General features: G+C 43.0%; 1 protein-coding gene across 1 annotated transcript in view; it reads right to left on the reverse strand.

Moving 5' to 3' along the window:
* Nucleotides 1-21,761, reverse strand: part of CNTNAP5 (contactin associated protein family member 5) — a 621,635-nt gene that overhangs the window by 95,332 nt on the left and 504,542 nt on the right. The window contains exon 14 of the mRNA XM_088473678.1: nucleotides 14,810-14,960. Within this exon, the coding sequence (XP_088329804.1) occupies nucleotides 14,810-14,960 (151 nt within the window). The remainder of the gene's footprint in view (nucleotides 1-14,809; nucleotides 14,961-21,761) is intronic.

A 21,761-nucleotide genomic window follows, 5' to 3' on the forward strand; every position in this document is an offset into this window, starting at 1 on the left:
AAGTAGGGGTGTGCACCGGCCACTTTTCGTGTTTTGTGTTTTGGTTTTGGATCTGGATCTTTCTTCGTGTTTTGGATCTGGATTGCTTTTGCCAAAACCACCCTTCCGTGTTTTGGGTTCTGGGTTTTGTGTTTTGGATCTGTATTTTCTTTAAAAAAAAAGCATAAAAAAAGCTAAAATCACAGAATTTGTGGGTTTTTCTGCTCCTATGCTATTATTAACCCCAATAACCTTAATTTCCACTCATTTCCAGTCTATTCTGAACACCTCACAATAGTGTTTTTATGTCCAAAAGGTTGCACCGAGGTAATGGATGACTATGCGAAGCGATACGAGTGGGCGGAACAAACACGTGGCCCATCTAGGAGTGGCACTGCAGTGGCAGACAGGATGGCAGTTTGAAAAACTAGGCCCCAAACAGTACATAATGTAAATGCAAAGAAAAAAAAGAGGTGCAAGATGGAATTGTCCTTGGGCCCTCCCACCCACCCTTATGTTGTATAAACAGGACATGCACAATTTAACAAACCAATCATTTCAGTGCCAGGGTCTGCCACACGACTGTGGCTGAAATGATTGGTTCGTTTGGGCCCCCACAAAACAAGCTGGCAATTAATCTGTCCCTGCACAAACTGGCTCTACGGAGGCAAGATGTCGTCCTCATCCTCCTCATCCACCGATTCCTCACCCTCTTCAGTGTTGTGTACATCCTCATCCTCACAGACTATTAAGTCGTCCCCGCTGGAATCCACCACCACAGGTCTCTCTGTACGTTCTGGAGGCTGGTCTCCCTGGAAGAGTTGATAATTCATTTTTATGAACATCATCTTCTCCACATTTTGTGGAAGCAACCTCCTACGCCTTTCGCTGACAAGGTTCCCGGCTGCACTAAACACTCTTTCGGAGTACACACTGGAGGGGGGGCAACTCAGGTAAAATAGAGCCAGTTTGTACAGGGGCCTCCAAATTGCCTCTTTTTCCTGCCAGTACAGGTACGGACTGTCTGACATGCCTACTTGGATGCTGTCAACCAATGTAATCCTTCACCATTCTGTCAATGGTGACAGTATCATATGCAGTGACAGTAGAAATGTCAGAAATTGTTGCCAGGTCCTTCAGTCCGGACCAGATGTCCAAACTTGGTCCTGCCTGCCCTGCATCACCGCCAGTGGATTGCTTAGGGTACCTAAGTTTTTTCCTGGCAGCCCCAGTTGCGGGAGAAAATTAAGAAGGAGCTGTTGACGTGTCACGTTCCGCTTCAGCTGACAGTGTTTTCACCAGCAGGTCTTTGCACCTCTGCAGGCTTGTGTCGGCCGGAAAGAGAGACACCACATAGGCTTTAAACCTAGGATCGAGCACGGTGGCCAAAATGTAGTGGTCTGATTTCAACAGATTGACCACCCTGGAATCCTGGCAAAGCGAATGAAGGGCTTCATCCACAAGTCCCACATGCCGAGCGGAATCGCTCCGTCTTAGCTCCTCCTTCACTTTCTCCAGCTGCTTCTGCAAAAGCCTGATGAGGGGAATGACCTGACTCAAGCTGGCAATGTCTGAACTGACTTCACGTGTGGCAAGTTCGAAGGGCTGGAGAACCTTGCACAACACGGAAATCATTCTCCACTGCGCTTGAGTCAGGTGCATACCCCCTCCTTTGCCTATGTCATAGGTGGATGTATAGGCTTGAATGGCCTTTTGCTGCTCCTCCATCCTCTGAAGCATATAGAGGGTTGAGTTCCAACGCGTCACAACCTCTTGCTTCAGGTGATGGCGGGGCAGGTTCAAGAGTGTTTGCTGGCGCTCCAGTCTTCGGCACGCAGTCGCTGAAAGGCGAAAGTGGCCAGAAATTTTTCGGCCCACCCAAAGCGTCTCCTGCATGCCCCTGTCGCTTTTCAGAAAATTCTGCACCACCAAGTTTACTGTGCGAGCAAAACATGGGACATGCTGGAATTTGCCCAGATGTAATGCCCGCACAATATTGGTGGCGTTGCCAGATATCACAAATCCACAGGAGAGTCTAAGTGGGGTAAGCCACTGGGCGATGATTTCCCTCAGTTTCTCTAAGAGGTTGTCGGCGGTGTGCCTCTTACTGAAACCGGTGATACACAGTGTAGCCTGCCTTGGAATGAGCTGGCGTTTCTGAGATGCTGCTACTGGTGACGCTGCTGCTGTTACTGCGTAAGGTGATACATCTACCCAGTGGGCTGTCACAGTCATATAGTCCTTAGTCTGCCCTGTTCCAATTGTCCACATGTCCGTGGTTAAGTGGACATTGGGTATAACGGCATTTTTCAGGACACTGAGGACACTTTTTCTGACGTTTCTGTACAGTCTCGGTATCGCCTGCCTAGTGAAGTGGAATCTAGATGGGATTTGGAACCGGGGACACACTACCTCCATCAATTGTCTAAATCCCACTGCACTAATGGTGGATACCGGATGCACGTCTAACACCAACATAGCAGTCAAGGCCTCAGTTATACGTTTTGCTTCAGGATGACTGCTGTCGTACTTCATCCTCCTCGCTAATGACTGTTGGAGGGTCAATTGTTTAGTAAAAGTAGTGGTGTTCCTACTTCCTCTCTGGGATGATGAACGACTCCCAGCAGCAGCAACAGCAGCAGTGGCAGCAGGAGGCGTAGCAATGCAGGATCCTCCGGAGGAATCCCAGATAGGAGAGTCAGTCATGCCAGTGACATGGCCTGCAGGACTACTTCCGATCCTGACTAAGGAGGAAATTGACGAGGAGGGAGTTGACGGTGTGGTTTCCAGGCACTTGGATACAACAGGACAATGGGATTTAGGTGTCCCTGGAGTGCTTACGGTCTTAGCCAAAGTTTCTGAACTTGACAGTAACTTTTTATGAACGCGCTGCAGGTGCCGTATAAGGGAGGATGTTCCTAGGTGGTTAACGTCCCTACCCCTACTTATTTCACCTTTACATATGGTACATATGGCAAGACAGTTGTTGTCCGGATTTGGATAGAAATATTGCCAGACCAAAGAGGTGGAATGTTTGGTCTTCTGCCCAGGCATGACCATGAAGGGCTTTTTCATCCCACGGACAACAACTGTCTCCCCCGAAGCCTGATTTAAACAAACCACATCACCATCAGAATCCTCCTCGCCAACTTCCTCCTCAGCGCCAGCTACACCAGTATCCTCATCCTGTTGTACTTCAACAGTGACATCTTCAATTTGCATATCAGCAAGTGGACTGTGGGTGCTCCTTTCAGCACTTGCAGGGGGCGTGCAAATGGTGGAAAGAGCCACCTCTTCCCGTCCAGTGCTGGGAAGGTCAGGCATCGCAACCACCACCACACTTGGACTCTCCTTGGGGATTTGTGATATCTTCTTAGAACGCACAGTTCTTCGCTGTGCTTTTGCCAGCTTAACTCTTTTTTTTTTAGTGGGAGGAGGGCTTCCATCGTCATGTGAAGCTGAACCACTAGTCATGAACATAGGGAAAGACATTAGCCATTCCTAGCCACTCCGTGTCGTAAATGGCATATTGGCAAGTTTACGTTTCTCTTCAGATGATTTAAATGTTTTTTTCAAGGTCATTTTCCTGAACTTTGTCATTTGGGATTGTATGTGCCCTCTACTATGACATTGGGCAACGGCCTTGGCAGACAACGTTGATGGCATGTTATCATCTATGTCATGATTAGTGGTAGCAGCTTCAGCACTAGGAGGAAGTGGTTCTTGATCTTTCCCTATCTTATTTTTATCGGAGAAAGTTTGGTCCTCCATTTATGTTATATTGATATATACGTGCGGCTAAGGCTAACACAGAAAATTATTTTTTATTTTTGTTGGAGACTAGTGCACTTTGTGGGTTACACCACCCTTTAAGAAATGAGCCAGCCGGCCCTTTACTTATGGGACACAGGCGCACACTTGGCGCTGCTCCTTTGTTGATGCACGTGCAGCTACAGCCCACACAATTCACAAACACAGAAAACATTTTTTTATTTTGTTTGGAGTGCCCTTTGGGGGTTACAGCACCCTTTAACGGACAAGCCAGCCGGCCTTTTACTTATGGGACACAGGCGCATGCTTGGCACTGCTCCTTTATTGATGCACGTGCAGCCACAGTGCACACAATTCACAAACACAGAAATTTTTTTTTTATTTTGTTTGGAGTGCCCTTTGGGGTTTACAGCACCCTTTAGCGGTCAATCCAGCCGGCCCTTTATTTATGGGACTCAGGCGCACGCTTGGCACTACTTTGTTGATGCACGTGTGGCTACTGCGCACACAATTCACAAACACAAAAAAATATATATTTTTATTTTGTTTGGAGTGCCCTTTGGGGGTTACAGCACCCTTTAATGGACAAGCCAGCTGGCCTTTTACTTTTGGGACACAGGCGCACGCTTGGCGCTGCTCCTTTGTTGATGCACGTGCAGCCACTGTGCACACAATTCACAAACACAGAAAATATTTTTTTATTTTGTTTGGAGTGCCCTTTGGGGGTTACAGCACCCTTTAGCGGTCAATCCAGAAGGCCCTTTATTTATGGGACACAGGCGCACGCTTGGCACTACTTTCTTGATGCACGTGCGGCTACTGCGCACACAATTCACAAACACAAAAAAATATATTTTTTTATTTTGTTTGGAGTGCCCTTTGGGAGTTACAGCACCCTTTAACGGACAAGCCAGCCAGCCTTTTACTTATGGGACACAGGTGCATGCTTGGCGCTGCTCCTTTGTTGATGCATGTGCAGCCACAGTGCACACAATTCACAAACACAGAAATTTTTTTTCATTTTGTTTGGAGTGCCCTTTGGGGGTTACAGCACCCTTTAGCGGTCAATCCAGCCGGTCCTTTATTTATGGGACACAGGCGCACGCTTGGCACTACTCTGTTGATGCACGTGCGGCTACTGCGCACACAATTCACAAACACAAAAAAATATATATTTTTATTTTGTTTGGAGTGCCCTTTGGGGGTTACAGCACCCTTTAACGGACAAGCCAGCCGGCCTTTTACTTATGGGACACAGGCGCACGCTTGGCGCTGCTCCTTTGTTGATGCACGTGCTGCCACAGTGCACACAATTCACAAACACAGAAAAAATATATATATTTTTTTGCACTTGGGGGGAGCACCCCTGATGGACAGAGCACCCCCTGGACAACACTACAGCACCCCTTTAGGACTGGGACACTGCACAGGACTTGGGAATGGACACAGCCCCTATGGACAACTGACTGCACAACACAGTCCAGCCAGCCCCTATGGACTTTGAAGTAGTGGACACAGTCCCTATGGACAACAGCAGCACAGCGCAGCACAGCACAACACTACACTGCACTACACTACACAGCCCAGCCAGCCCTAACTCCCACCCTCCTTCTTCACTGTCCACAGCCGAGTGAGAAAATGGCGCCGACGCGGATACCTTATACAGGATCCAAAACCCGCGAGACTCGGAAGGCGGGATGATGACGTTTTGCCTTGATTTCAGATCCGAGTCAGGCGGGAAAAGTCGAGCCTGACTCGGAGCGGCCTCGGAGCGGGGGGGCTCGGGGGGGTTTGGATTTCTGAAATCCGAACCCGCTCACCCCTAATTAAAAGTGATACTTAAATTTTCATTTTTTAATATTACATATATGGGAAGGTATATTGATCCCAGAAATGAAAGCATATGTGCAAAATCTGCTGATTCTGCTAACGATCTATGAATAAATGCAATATGTTCTTATTTAAACAGAAGAATGTTTTCCATATATACTCTGTTTATCAACTTATATCTTCTAATACCTATATCAGTAGGGTCAAATGTTTGTTATTGATATTAGTATGATGCCTTTTTCTTTTATATTTTGTTTCACAGAAAAATGAACAAGTTTACATATGTGTGATAAGGTGTAACTCTATACTGCTAACATGCAGGTAATAAAAGAAACCTTGAAAGGACCACATCATGAAAGAGGGTTTATTAACACTAAAAAGAGGGTTTATTAACACTAAAAATCATCACCATTAGCAGAACAGGATTGAGATCAAGGCCCACATTTATCAACGAGGCATAACCCCTTTAGCGCTCGCTAAAGGGGTTATGTCCTCGTTTCTGGATTTAACAAAAAGCGGTAATCTAAGATTAATAATGTTTGTCACAGCATCGCTGCTGCAACGCCCTCCAGGCACTGCCGGGTCCCCGGGTCATGCACATACGGACCATCACGTATGCGCCTTACACCAGAGCCCCGTCACTGGCAGTGTTAGACTGCCAGCAGCCCAGCGGAGGACCTCGCAGAGTAGGAGGACTTTGATGGACTTCACAGGACCTTACTGGAGGGTTAAGTATTGGTAAATACTTGTAAATTTTTCGTTTGCATCACAGTGATACTAAACGAAAAATTCCACTGGTATTTGCCTTTCTTGATGATTGGTGGCCCAAGAAAGAGATTTACATCAGCCTCAGAAGACACTCCAACAATCTCTGTACAAATGAAATGCATTAGAATGCAGGACGTGCACTGACAGGAAGAAGTAACCCCCATCACATGACATGCCACCTCCGCATAGCAAAACATGGCCGCCAATGCAACAGACATCACCTCTGGAGTATCTGGACCAGCATACCACTGGGCAAGACTTACCGGGAAAGGGAAGCAGCTGGAGGTGGGGTAGAAATCCTCTAAGCGGCAGAAGGACGAGAAGTAGTCAGAACGGTTGCTCTCCTGAGGCCGCTCATGACTACAAGAGTACAGAGTCTGAATAGGAGACTGTGTTTGCATACTATGCTATGTTTCTTAAACTGTTACAACTAAGGGTCATATTCACTTAGAGGTGAAAAGCCGTATTCAGCGAAAAAGTTTTGCAGATGACGTAATTTTGCCAGCAGAAACTTATTCCCGTATTCAATTGTGGCGACCTTTCACCGGTGCGAAAACGCAATGCAATGTACCTGGCGGAAAAGTTTTGCCTGTGAATAGCTGTCGTTAAAAAGTACAGAATTGCGGTTTTGGGGTGCAAAGGTGGGGAAACCACCCTGCACCCTTAGGACAGGTCCCCAAAGGTAAACTGCATCAAAACACCACAAAAAATTACTTTGAAAAAGGGGGCAAAAAAGTACAAAGTTGGGGTACAAACTTAAAAACTAGCAAAATAGACTTTGGTGGGATCTGCTAGTATGGGAGAGGTTTTTTTTTTGATTGCTTGCTGAAGGTGTGTTTTTCACGCTTTTTAAGATCTCACTTTTGTGATTTTTAACCATGCTTGCACCCATTTTCATGTACCCCAAATTTGCTGGGACTAGTTATTTCCACCAAAAAAAACGACTATTCTTCACCACTTGTGCAAAGACGCTAATTAGCAGTTAATGACAGCATTTTAGTACCCCAAATAGCTTCATCAGGGCTATTCGGGGGCATCTACCATGATCCCCAATGTTAGTGCATTTTTTGGGGGGTGTCAGGCTGATTTTCCTAAATCTGACAGCACTTTTCGCCTGTTTGCATTTCACCGGGATGGGTTTTCGCGTCCTTTGGAATTAAATACAGGGATAAGCGGGGACACGCACTATACTTTTTTGCATGGAAAACCAGCGATGATGGCGAAAAGTCAGGCATGCGAAAAGTACGGGACTTTTCGCATCTAATTGAATATGCCCCTAAAGTGGATACAAAAGTAATTGAAACACAGTCTCTCAGGGCTGATTCTTAAGTTTATTCAGCGCTTTATGGGATGCTTGAGATACATTCAACATCAGTTGCAAATAATATAAACCACCTATTATTTATACAGTGATCTATGGGGTTTTAAGAACAATACAATTTACATACCTGCAGGTGGATATATTTATACAGTACATATAAGTTTCTGAAAAAAAACTTTTTTTCGGTGGAGATTTAAGGTCATGTTTTGTTACTGTGTATATAATCTTTTTGACAGTATTTTAATTACTATTGCTATTTTGAGATTCTCTCTGATTGTATGCTCTTATTTTATGGTATTATTAAATATTATTATTCAATATATTTCATACAAAAGCATTATATACATGCTATATATATGTTTGTTTTAGCTATTTTACTAGTTGAAAGAACATATTTTATATTTTGAATTTAGTATATTTGTCAGAAAATACTGCAACATATAAATTATACACTAGTTTATACAAACTTATCACCTCTCATTTATAGATTTAGTTAGTAAATTTGCACCTTAGTGTCTGATTTTGACTCCTAAAATAAATGGCTTTTATTTCTTACTTACCACAGCCTATTACTGTTAGCGCTGACTGCCTGTTTTTTATTTAAAGTGTCTAAATAGCCTGCTATGTATGGGTTCTGATCCCAAGAGCTAACAATCAAAGTGTTTAGTTTCAGATTCTGGCTTTTTTATTTCATATATACTTATAAAAGTAAATGAGCAGAATGTGTGATTTGTGATACCAAGGGATTTACTGTAGCAATTTGGTTTGAATTTACAGACACTTTAAAAGAAGCAATTTCTAGGAATAAATGCAGTACGTTCTAATCTGATGGAATATAAACCATTTTAATAACTCAAATAAGAAGAATGACAGCTTCAAGCATACTGATCAGAAGATCTCAGTTCTAGGACTTGTCTGAAAATTTTTTATTCTTTAAGATTTTTTTATCGTTTTTTTTAGTCATTTGTTTCTTTTGTATCACTGAATATTTTCTTTCTTCTATTTGTCAATTCCAAACACTGGAGCATATAAAATTCCACTATTATGTTAAAAGTAGCTGATATGATAAATAAATAATGGAATTCATGGAAATATTTTTTTATGCTCTGTTAAACAGAAAAATCTAAATTATTGCTACATAGGATTAAAGCTGCACTGCCGACTATGCAATCGCTTTTGCTAAGCTTGCCCCTATTCTAGCAAGAAATACACAGGTTAAGGAGCATACACACTAGATTATATGTTCCCTCAGCGATATCGTCAAGTGTGTCCCTGGCAGGGTGTGCTCAATGTCATTCATGACATTGAGCACACCCGCTGAACGATATCATTAACGATATCGTTCAGCGACGGGCTCTCTCCCCCATTCCCAAACATGCAGCAACCTGACAATATCGTCAGGTTGGCCTGCATGTTTGCCAGATGAACGATAAAGACGAACGACCTGCGGGAACGCGCATCGTTGGTCGTTCATCGTTATCGTTCATCGTGAAAAAATGGACAATAGAGTGAACCACTGAACGATAACGATATCATTAATTACCATTTAATCATCCAGTGTGTACGCACCTTAACTCCATGCAGCCAATTTTCCTGGTATCCTGGGGTACTGCATCTCAGAATTTTAACTTAACTCTAGACTTTTAACAGTGCATGTGTGCGTTCAAAGGCAATCACAAGCCACAATTCCCTTGATGGAGCAGTCAGGGATGGTAGATGGTAGCGCAACTTTAAATGCTCAAAAACACATCTGATCATTATGAGTAGAGTGGAGTGAAATCTTTAAAATTCTGCCATTATGCCAGCACAGTTGTAATGTTACTTAAGTGTCAGTATTATAACTGTAAACATTATGCAGGCCCATAATTAGGGTTGTGCAAGCAGTGCTGTGGGCGGCACATAGAGCAGGGACTTGGGAGTGGCACCATCGCTGCCCCATGAAACCTACATGTGGCTTGAGGGTGCCTGGAAAAGTACCCCGCAGCCGGTAGTGCTACTGCAGATCCATCTGGAGTGTACAAGGGACGCTCAAGGCAGGCACTCTGCAGCCTTTGGAACTGCTCAGAATGTACTTAGGATGCTCCGGGCAGTGCTTCACATCCTATAGCCATCAGCTGTACCCTCTAGGCATGATATAATGACATCACAGGTGTAGGAAGCAGGGCCGACAAAGGGTGCACTCCACCCTTTTTGGTGCTGACATTATGCTTTCTCATTATGCCAGGCACATGCACTTAACTTGATTGGGTAAAAACCACAGGGCAGACTTACCCTCTGTGGTATTATGTGTTGGACTAAGATAATATACTGTACAAGTCTGAATTCTTTGAAAAGGAATACCTTCTGTGAAATCAAGAAGAGTTGTACTGCTGTGAACATACTGTCTGAATTCTTTGAAAAGGTATACCTTCTGTGAAATCAAGAAGAATTGTACTGCTGTGAACATATGTATGCTGTACCCCCCAAGCAATACTCTCAAAGGGGAAGAGTCTTTTTCATTACTTTTTGAGCAATAAATATTTTGCATTCAAGATGACTGCATCTGTATTCTGCAAAAACAGAATTGCATGAAATGCTATTCCATTCTCTGGCTGTTCTGGATTGAGCCCAGTGTTTCCAAGCAGGGCCTGGTCCATGGTGAAGGATCAGTGAGAATCAGCCAACACCAATCAGGAGGTGTGGCAGCAGCGTGTCCATGCATAGGCAGCAGTAGGCAGTTCCAGGTGCCAAAGGGAGGAGCCTGGGGGAAGTGGTTCCTGGTGCCAGTGTAGGAGCTTGGGTGGAACAAGCAGTTACAGGTGTTATTCAAAGGAGCCTGGTGGTGACAGCAAGTTACCCGGCCACAGCACAGTGGGCAGAAAAAGTAACTGGTGGTTACTGATGGTAAGAGGGAATACCCTTTTACCACAAGATCTAGTAGGATCAAAAGTAATTTGTGAACGCTTGGTGAGGCAAAGTCATCGGGTCAAAGATATTATTGGCATAGAGGTGGGATAATCTCAGGTGACTTTTCATTCACCCGACTGGACAAGCCGAGTTACTCAAGAGAGGAGTAACTTTAGCACAGGAGAATGCACAGGATGACTAACTACAGCGAAATGTTCAAGGATGATTTTGCAATGGTGTGTCAAGAAAAAGGTTTTGAAATCCCTTACAACGCAACCAAAAGCGACATGAGGGAGGTGCTTATGAGCTTGAAGGAGTCGCACCACATGGAGGTGGGGATCACTGACAGTGGCAGCATTGAAGAGGATGACCTAACAGTGGACACCACTTAGAACCTGGAGAGATCTACAAACACTGCCTATCTCACAGTAGTCCTGTTTCTCAACATCCCACTGCATGGCAGGATTCCCAATGTCCCAGGTGGGTGGGGTGGTGGAAAGGATACCTTAATGGATTAGCTAGTTGAATTGGAAGAAAGAGCAAGGGAGCAAGAGCGCCTCATCATCTGGACATGGCATGGTGAGCAGACACTACAGGCTGTGGTACCCCGAGAACTGTTGCCAGCTGCTGTGCCCATCTCAGGATCCATGCAGTTCACCAAATTTGTGGACAGTGATGGTGACATTGATGGACACTTACATGTTTTTAAAAGGACTTGTAAACTCGATGATTTGCCTAAGAAGGAGTGGATCAGACATCTGGTACCCACTCTGCATTGAGTGGCACCAGAGGCCTATTAAGAAGTGGCCAATGAGGACTGTGGTGACCCAAAGATCACCCATGAGTCGTTAGCCACCCAACTGAGGTGGTGTAGTGGGTGAAGGGGTCTGGTGCCACCACCTGGGATGCACTCATTGACCTGATGTGCCAAGGACAGTTCTATCACAGGTGCACCCCAGAGGTGAAGGAATGGTTGCTAGACCAGGAGCCCCCAGCTTGATGGTGGCCCAGCTAGCTGACATATATGTGACAATTTGGCCACAAGTGCAAAAAAGTCAGATCAGCAGCCAACCCCAAATGATTGTACAACCAGGGGGACATCCCTCTTCTGCTTACCGCCCACCAAAGCAAGCATATTCCAACCTGGATGCTTTTGGCAAGCAACTGCTCTGTCTTGTCCCTGCAAGTAATTAGAGACCACCGGAGCACTCCCCTGTTACTTCACAGGTATACCCATGGAAATTCCTAGCTATTGCATCTAAATTTCCAGTGGAAACAATCAGGAAGCATGCACAGTGCGTCTAGGAAGCACGTGCAAACTGAAAACTTTGGCCGCTTGCGATCTGCATCAACATTATGTGCACCTCTGAATCAGACCTAACAGTCTTACACACACAACAGTAATGCAGGTGGGCAGACATTGGTGTATCTATAATGCACCCATATGTATACTTACCATTCTGAAGTCCCATGCCGGTCGAAACTGCAGTGCAACAGAAATCACTGGGAAAATGGCGTGGCACCTTTTTCCCGGATACCTGCAAATGTGCAGAAGACGGTGCCACAAAGCTGCGCTGCCAGAGAGGAGTTCCACATGAAGCCTACACACAGGCCCTCTCCTCTATTAAACTGCCTCTGTGGGGAGAGATTATTATACTAACTTTTTTATTGCAACCTGATTTCTACAATACAAATTTTCAGTTTTAACTTTGGCCCATTATTTTTCATCTGTACCTTAGATTTACAATATCACTTTAATTTCAATCTATGCTTTCTCCATTGTACTGTGGCTGTACATAACTTGTGCATACAGTTACTGGCATTTTAAGTACATGTGCGGTTTTCAGATGAACTCACAACATTTCCTCTGGGGAACACAGTCAGACAATGACCGTTGTTCTGCCTTTCTGAGCTCATGGTTTTGTCAGAAAAAAAACAGCAATTTATTTTTTCTCTTCATCATTCTGGTGGTTTTTATATGAGAACGCAGTCAGGAAAACACACACGTCCCACAATGCCCTGAAGTCTTGCAGTCAGCGGGCAGGCTACATATTCCAAATCTCTGCATGACACAAAATGCAAAAGTCATTTTGAATCAGGAGGTCAAATGGAGCAACTGCAGAACTCAGTTACTGAGCAGAAATGAAGTGTGGTTCATTGCAAGAGGTAAATTAAATGTCTGTTTGTTTTCACAGTAACCGCAAAGGAAGATTCTACTATGCCTGACACTGAGCAGAGGAATTATTTCTGAACAAAGCTGTCTATGTATTAATACAGCAGCGATAATGCTAATTTTTTTTACAGAGGCAGTTAAATAGCAACTATCTCCACAACTTATGGATGGCCATCTACATTCATGGCTGGAAATCATCAATAGGAAAACATCAATGGTGCCTCCAGTGCCAAGGATGGAAGCAGGACTTGGTGGATGGCAGGCCAAACAGGGAATGGGTGGGGCCTTGTAGGACTTATAGGGGGGCAAAGAAACTCCATATGTCCCTGGCACCGGGAAGAAATAAAACCATCACTCTGCAATCAATGGCGAAAAACCATTGGATAGTCACCATTGTTTGTAAAATAATCGGTTATCTGTGACAAGCTATCATTGGTTGATGGCCATCCCTACATACATCAATACAGCTGCATTACAGGCTCAAAGAGGTAACCAGGAAGAGTTAACTCACCTCTTGCCAGGCCATTCTTGCCGATATGTGCATGCATGAGTTGACAGTAGAACTGAAAGCCCAAAGAGCTTTTAGTTCAACTAACATGGGAAAATATATATTTTTTTTAATTATTGCATTTAAAAATCATATTTTAAAAACTTTATTCATCAAATAAAAATTGTTTATGTAGTGCAGCATCACCAATATCCACTAATTAAGAAGTTGTTTTCAATGTCTGTGCTTCTTTGTTTAGAATAAAAGCAAATTACATACAGTAACATCGACTAAAATACCAAGTGAGGCAAATTGTCAGCTCTTACTATAATCTGTATTTGTAATGCCACTAAAATACTAGGAGCAATTTTTCATCCACAGTTTGCACATAGGTAAAAGAAACAAAATGCCAGTTCTAATCTTGACCTCCTGCTAAATAACATTTTTTACTATGTATTATTAATGTATAACAAAATAAAAGTACATGTACAAAAGCTGCAGGCAGAACAATGCAACTCGAATTAGCAGAATATATTACTGCTTAAATCATTACTGTATGGTGATACTATTGAGCCGGTACACCTGGGGCTTCTGGTATTTATTAGTAATACATATTAAAGTTTGCCATTGATTTCTGCTGCTTAAATTGAATCATACTTCACAAATAATTAATATTTCACAATTTAGCTATTTGCTTTTTTTACAAATGCAAAGAGAAGCAAAACAATTGAATTTACATCAGCATACTGTATTCAGTTCAAAGAGTAAACATTTAAACAGAGATGAACTCAAAAATGTAATTTGCTTGAAATTTAAATTTTTGATGGGCCCAAACGGGATGTGGCAAGCATCCGACAAGCAGGATGCCGTCTGCATCAGAATCCCGAACACCATTCAAATGATTCAATTTAATTAGACATGCACAATTCAGTTCACACGTGTGTAAACCATCTAATTTGTGTTAAAAAGCTTGAATATGGTGAACCCGGTGAAATTTGGAATGTACATATCTGCCCCATTCTAAGTCTACCCCCACAAAGCAAAACCTTACTGCATGAATGACATATTTATCCATGTCTGTAAAGTATGACTTTCATGAGATTACATATGCAAAGCCAGAGGGGTCATTCTAGACAAATATTTTTTGGGGGGTGAGCCCTGCAAAAGTCTTATGTATTGTTACAGCTTATAGTTACCTTTTGGCTTTATGTTTTTATGACACTATACTATAATAATGATCAATACTATACAGTAAAAGATGAGAAAATCACTTCAGTACTACTTTGATAATCTTAATTATAACCTCCTTAAGTATCAGTCTAGCAGTTGTTCTCTCGAGCTGAGGGGAGGCCCTGTCCCTCCCTCACAGCTCTCACTGGCGGCTAGGGACAGAAGGAGAGAGGTCCCACTCTTGCTGATAGGCACTGGTTCCTGACTGCCTCTATTGTGTGTAGGTGAAGAACACAGTTCAAGATGCATTGACTTGCAATTTATGTTAAAAAGTTGACACATTTTTTTTCTCTTTCTATTCTCATACTGTAGAAATCTGTTGTAAATATGTTACTACTTCTTGTTTGCTTCACTTTCATCTTACCACTCATATTTGTCAGCGTCACAGTTACAGTAATGCCTCATATCAATGCAGCTTTCCTCTAAACCACAGGCACACTGCCCGGGGAGCGACCCGCCCCAATACGTGTGTCTCTCATTGCCTCTCCCAATCCACCATGTGTATGGAGCTCCATCTGCAAATATTACAACACAAAGTCATATTAATTTGGAAAGTGGAAACTTCAGGCATTACAAGAATATACAGGTGGGGAAGATAATGTTGCTATAAACAATAAGTTGCTCTAAAATTAACATTAAATAAAAAGCACATTTATAATCTAGAGGGCAGAAACAACAGTATCCCCCTGTCTTAAAGATGCTTACAGTACAGTATGTTTACTTCAAAAATTACCACTTGGCAAAACCAAGTAGAAGTAACATTTTTTTAGAACATGGTTTAGCCATTGTGTGTACTGTTGCGGTAGATACTTGATGTATAACTGTTGTGACAGGATAAAGCAGTATAACAACATAAAACGTCATTTGCACTTTCAACTCTCTTACAGCTCTGAAGTTCCGGAGTTATCCTTTACACTTTTTTTGTGGGTAGAGAGGACTAAGGGCCTGATTCAGACCCATTCGCGAGCGCCCAGCAAATGTTGGCCAAGAGCGCATGCGCACGAGGGAGCCGGCTACGATGGGCGCATGCGCAAGACCCGCATAGCGACGGCAAGCCGTCGCTATGGGTCTCGCTACAAAGGGGGCATGCTGTCGATGTTGAGTGGGCGAGCCGGGGGCGTTGCTGCCCAGATGGAGGCGTTCCCATGGGAACGCCTACCGTCTGGGGCCGTCCCCACTGACATCACAAATGATATCAGTGGGAGTGCTTTTGGCTCTGATAGAGCCAAAAGCACTCCAGGGTTTGCGGCAGACGAGACCCTACCACAAGGGTCTCGTCGCAAGCCCGATGGTCGCGATGGTCTTGACCATCGCGACCATCCTTTTGGCCGCTTGCTATAGCTGTGGGTGGTCACCCACAGCTATGCGAACGGCCAGGAGGCCGCTCTAAAATAAGAGAGGGAGGGCACTGATTCAGAGCGAGTGCTCTGAAAGAGCGTCCGGCTCTGAATCAGGCCCTAATGTTTAGCAATTTTCATCTATGGAATTTGACCTTAGGTATTCTCAGTACTACTCCAAACAAGACATAATGACTAAATGGACCGTTGTCATTCCAGCTGTACTCATAGCCTATAAATTCTGCAAACATTTATTAATGTGTTGAATAGCAGAATGTTCTGCCACAAAGCTCAATTCACTGGCAATCTCTCTAGTTACGTAAGTTGTGTATTTACAAACTGTATTATTTAAATAATCAATAATTGTATACAGTACAAATGCACAGGGAAAAGTTATTGTGATTCAGTCATCGGAACTATAAAAGTCTACACACAAAATCAAATAATAGTCCTGAAAACTGTAAGGTTATTCCTTAGCAAGCATATCATTCTGTAGCTTAAAGCTACTATGAGCAGCAGACAGGTGCACATTGCAGATTTAATATTCACAGATTTCAGTGAGTGGCTGTCAGACATTTGTGGTATAAAGAGATTAGTCAATTCACACACAGTGGCATGACCAATGACCTGGATGAAGACATTTGTTTCTTTTTTAACTAGAAAATCAACTATGCATTTAATTTTTTGTAGCATTTCACCAACCCTGTTGTCCTATGAAGTCAATCAAAATATTTCCTGTATTATATTGTATATAGTATATTTCCATTTGAAAGAAAATGGGTAGATTCTGGTGGAAGCAGTAGGATGAAATATATGATGGTCTACTGCAACACGTCAGTTCTGTATTAACCAGTGATTATGCAATAGTGCTGATTTGTTTTTTTAGACACATATATGTCTCTCTCTCTCTCTCTCTCTCTCTCTCTCTCTCTCTCTCTCTCTCTCTCTCTCTCTCTCTATATATATATATATACAGGAACTGACCATGGTGCTGAACCAGTATTGCGCTGTGTGAGTGAGTGAGTGACTGAGTGCTGCTGCAGGGGCAAGGGTTGTGCTCTGATTAGTTCTCTGAGACAGTGAGAGCCTATCAGAGCAAGCTAAATGCCCTGTAGTTTAGCAGCAACCTAGAGAAGGGGGAGGGAGTCAGGGACTGAGCAGGGTCATGTCTGAGGCAGAGAGTGAGAGACAGCCTCCACTAAACCCATGAAGATACTCTGATGCAGATGCAGTAGTCAAGAAGGAGCCAGGGGAGGCATAGCTATAAGGAATTAAAAAAAAACAACCATTGGAATACCATCAAATCATTTCTCTTCGATGGTGGCAAATATCAGACCACCACCATCGACTGGCAAAATCACTACCTAAGGAACAAAAACTTTTATGGTTAGTCACCATCAGATTTTGATGTTCATCCCTTAACTGATCTGGCAGGCTGACTCCAGCCACCATTATATTTTTTTTAAACAGGGCTGGTTGCATTAATGCGCATGATGGGTGTGCTTATAGTAGCATGACATCAGACCTGGGGAGAGGGCATAAGGTGAGCATATGGATCTGCAGTATTTATTTACACTGGATCATCTTTAGTATTTTTGGCTACACCATTCTGCAGAAACAACAGCAAGGTTCAAAGTACAGGGAAAAATGCCTTCAGAAAAAAAAGAGTGACCAGTGCTCCTAAAAGAAGAACTGAAGTCACTATAGTTGATTATAGCAACCCTGGGAAGGAAAATTCAGCTATTATAATGCACAGTCCTCATTCTCCAACTCATTCATTTCCCATTCACTGTTGTGTAGTTTTGATTACTATTTATTTGCAATTTATTGTAACTATTGTATTCAGCATCGGACTGGCAAAGAGGGGTACAGGGGAAATCGCCTTTGGGCCTCACCCCCTCCTTTAGGGGTGGAGCAGAGTCAAGCATTAGCCCTCCTGCCAATCAAAGTGGGTGTGCTGACACACCACTGTCCCATCTACTATAAAGGGGCCCTGTTCTTTGCATGTCCTCTCTAATGGTTGGCCAAGTCCATCTTTTTTGGCTGGCCACACCCCCTCTGGTAGATGACCACGCCCCTTAAACTTGGGCCCCTACCATTGCATTCCCTAGAGGGCCCTTCATGCCCTGTTGGACACTGATTGTATTATTATTTGCAACTTCCATCAGATTCCAGCTTGTTTGCAGTCCGAAGATTTACTATAGCCAAATACTAAGGGAATCTGCTGAAAATGCACATTTTAGAACACAATAGAACATCGGCTCACAGTTGATGTTATTTTAAGAAAAGTGATGCCAGCAGTAGGCGTCTTTTTACAAAAGATACCTCAGTGCTGGAATCCCTAGGGAAGTGGGGACTCCCCCAAAAATGTGGTCCTCCGACCCCAAGTACAACCAATGCACTCCTTGCACCCCTGGGGCTTTGCAGGTGGAGGTATTTCATTTCTAATAGAAATATTAAACAAAAGACAGGACTGGGAAAGGGGACATGCTGCTTGGTCAGGTTGTTGCAGGTCCCACACTCTGAACAATCAGTGCGGCCCCATTCATTCCTATAGAGAGTGTACCTAAGTGAACTCTCATTAATGATGGGGCTTTTTGTTTTAGTTTGTGTAATGTTACTGTACAGGTTGTATTAAAAAAAATCTTTAAAAAAATATATTTGGGATAAAAATGGGGAATCCAAAGAGTGTGTGACATAGGTGCACCTTCCCAGTAGCTAAGAATATACAGTCAGGTGCATAAATATTGGGACATTGACAGAATTTCCATATTTAGGCCTCTATTCACCACTACAATGGCTTTGAAATGAAACAAACAAGATGTGCTTTAACTGCAGACTTTCAGATTTAATTTGAGGGTAATTACATCCAAATCAGGTGAACAGTGTAGGAATTACAATGGTTTCTATATGTGCCTCCCACTTTTTAAGGGGCCAAAATTAATGGGACTATCAACTCAAAAAGCTATTTCATGGACAGGTGTGGGCTATTCCCTTGTTATTTCATTATCAATTAAGCAGGTAAAAGGTCTGGAGTTGATTCTAGGTGTGACATTTGCATTTGGAATCAGTTGCTGTCGACTCTCAAAATGAGATCCAAAGAGCTGTCACTATCAGTGAAGCAAGCCATCATTAGGCTGAAAAATCAAAACAAACCCATCAGAGAGATAGCAAAAACATTGGGTGTGGCCAAATCAATTGTTTGGAACATTCTTAAAAAGAAAGAACACAACGGAGAACTCAGCAACACCAAAAGACCCGGAAGACCACGGAAAACAGCTGTGGTGTATGACAGAAGAATTATTTCCCTGGTGAAGAAAAACCATTTCACAACAGTTGGCCAAATCAAGAACACTCTCCAGGAGGTAGGTGTATATGTGTCAAAGTCAACAATCAAGAGAAGACTTCACAAGAGTGAATATAGAGGGTTCACCACAAGATGTAAACCATTGGTGAGCCTCAAAAACAGGAAGACCAGATTAGAGTTTGCCAAACAACATCTAAAAAAGCCATTACAGTTCTGGAACAACATCTTATGGACAGATGAGATAAAGATCAACTTGTACCACAGTGATGGGAAGAGAAGAGTATGGAGAAGGAAAGGAACTGCTCATGATCCAAAACATACCACCTCATCAGTGAATCATGGTGGTGGTAGTGTCATGATGTGGGCATGTATGGCTGCCAATGGAACTGGTTCCCTTGTATTTAGTGTTTTGGGAAATATTATGTGCTCATATTCAGTCTAATGCTTCAGAACTCATTGGACAGTGCTTCACAGTGCAGATGGACAATGACCCAAAGCATACTGCAAAAGCAACCAAAGAGTTTTTTTAAGGCTAAAAAGTGGAATGTTATGCAATGGCCAAGTCAATTCCCTGACCTGAATCCGATTGAGCATGCATTTAACTTGATGAAGACAAAACTGAAGGGAAAATGCCCCAAGAACAAGCTAGAACTGAAGACATTTGCAGTAGAGGCCTGGCAGAGCATCACCAGGGATGAAACTCAGCGTCTGGTGATGTCTATGCGTTCCAGGCTTCAGGCTGTAATTGCCTGCAAAGGATTTACAACAAAGTATTAAAAAGTGAAAGTTAGATTTAGGATTGTTTAGTTTGTCCCATTACTTTTGGCCCCTTAAAAAGTGGGAGGCACATATAAGAAATTTCTGTCAATGCCCCAATATTTATGCACCTGACTGTAGTCAGACATTAGTAATGATAGAACTGTGTAGGGTGACCAGTAATTTTATGTTGATGTATTTATAAAACAATAGAGATAATAAATATGCTGACAGTTTTGCAAGTCATTGTGTAAATGAAGAGGATCATTTACATATTAATTATGGTGATAAACAACATTAATTGCACAATAAAAATGACCCAACACCATCTTCTTATCCATCTGATTAACTGATCCCATACTCTGTGCGCTTGCATTGTCAAAACCATTTATTATCTCCTGAAGGGTGACGATAGGTATTATTTTCAGACCCCTCAGTGAATTTAGAGTATCTAACTTTTAACCATGTTTTCCATCTTAAACTGTACATTTTTAAAAACATTTTAGGACATAGCTGAGATCCCGGTGTACAGAAACTAACACAGCAGCAGCCAAATCATCTTATTTATGTAACTGGGACCAAGGTGCTATCTCTTTTAATTTCTGTCTGATATTTTATAATAAGTTGATTTGCAAATATTTGTATTCATGTTTTTTATAATGTAAAATCAATATTTAAACTTAGCTTCCCTGTAGCACTAAAGATAATCAGCTTTGAAATGAATAGCATCATTGTTACAACAAAGTAAAAAGTAGTTGTGGTTTCCTGTCAAGTTCTATGAAAGTTTATTGAATTTTCCAGAACACCGATAGATAGATTTGAAACAGAAACAAGTTACTTTTTGAACAGAGAGCAGTATAAAAATCAATATCAATAAATATAAAAATATAGTAATATCAATGTAAGGGTTTTTATAAAAACAAATGTGGATTTCCATAAAACACTGTAAATTCAGTTACTGAAAGTGCAGTAACGCATCAAACATTGGCCCTCATTCAGAGCCGTACGCTCTGAGCAGAGCGCACGCTCTGAATGAGGGCCGGCCTCCATAACTATGGAGCGTCCTCCTGGACGCTCGTATAGCTGTGGGTCACCACCCACAGCCTATACGAGCGTGCAGTTTGATGGCCGCGATGGTCTTGACCATCGCGACCATCGAAACTGCGTGCCGGAGCCTGCGGTTGAGGTTTTCAACCGCAAGGCCCGGAGTGATTTTGGCTCTATCAGAGCCAAAATCACTCCCACTGACATCACTAGTGATGTCAGTGGGCCGGCTTCTGACGGGAGGCGTTCCCTTAGGAACGCCCCTGTCAGGGAGGCACGCCCCCGGCACGCCCACCAAAGGGGGCGTGCTGTCAATCAACATCGACAGCAGTCGACAGCAGTCCTTCGCTGGTCGCGTCTGACGCATGCGCACGACAGAGCTCCCTCCGTCGTGCGCATGCTCAGTGCAGAACATCGACCCACTTGCGAGCGGACAGCCGCTCGCGAGTGGGTCTGAATCAGGGCCATTGTGCAGTATGTGATGGCCATTGGATCAGAGTTTTAATTCAGTACATTCTTTAATTCAGTATATACTTAATACTTAAAATACTTTTACCAATTAACACGTTCTGTATAAATGACATGACACCAGTAGGTAGGGCCAGTTAACATTGGCCCAGTAGCTGCAGATGGTGTTAGCCACTGTAGCTTAATGGCTACAATCTGCAATAGAATCCCTCAACGGCAAAGGCTGGTCACCCATGCGTGGTCACCAGACCACATCTAAAACCTAATAATTAATAAATTTGCCCCTTATGGTTTTGAAGATCATTTAGAAACTTTGAGCAATACAAGACCTTGGAATTTTTGTACCACCAGTATTTGTAAAGCACTGAGTACTGTACATCCATATCCAAACAACTGAAATATTA

Source organism: Taudactylus pleione, unplaced genomic scaffold, assembly GCF_031769625.1.
Source record: "Taudactylus pleione unplaced genomic scaffold, aTauple2 ptg000138l, whole genome shotgun sequence".
Lineage (NCBI taxonomy): Eukaryota > Metazoa > Chordata > Amphibia > Anura > Myobatrachidae > Taudactylus > Taudactylus pleione.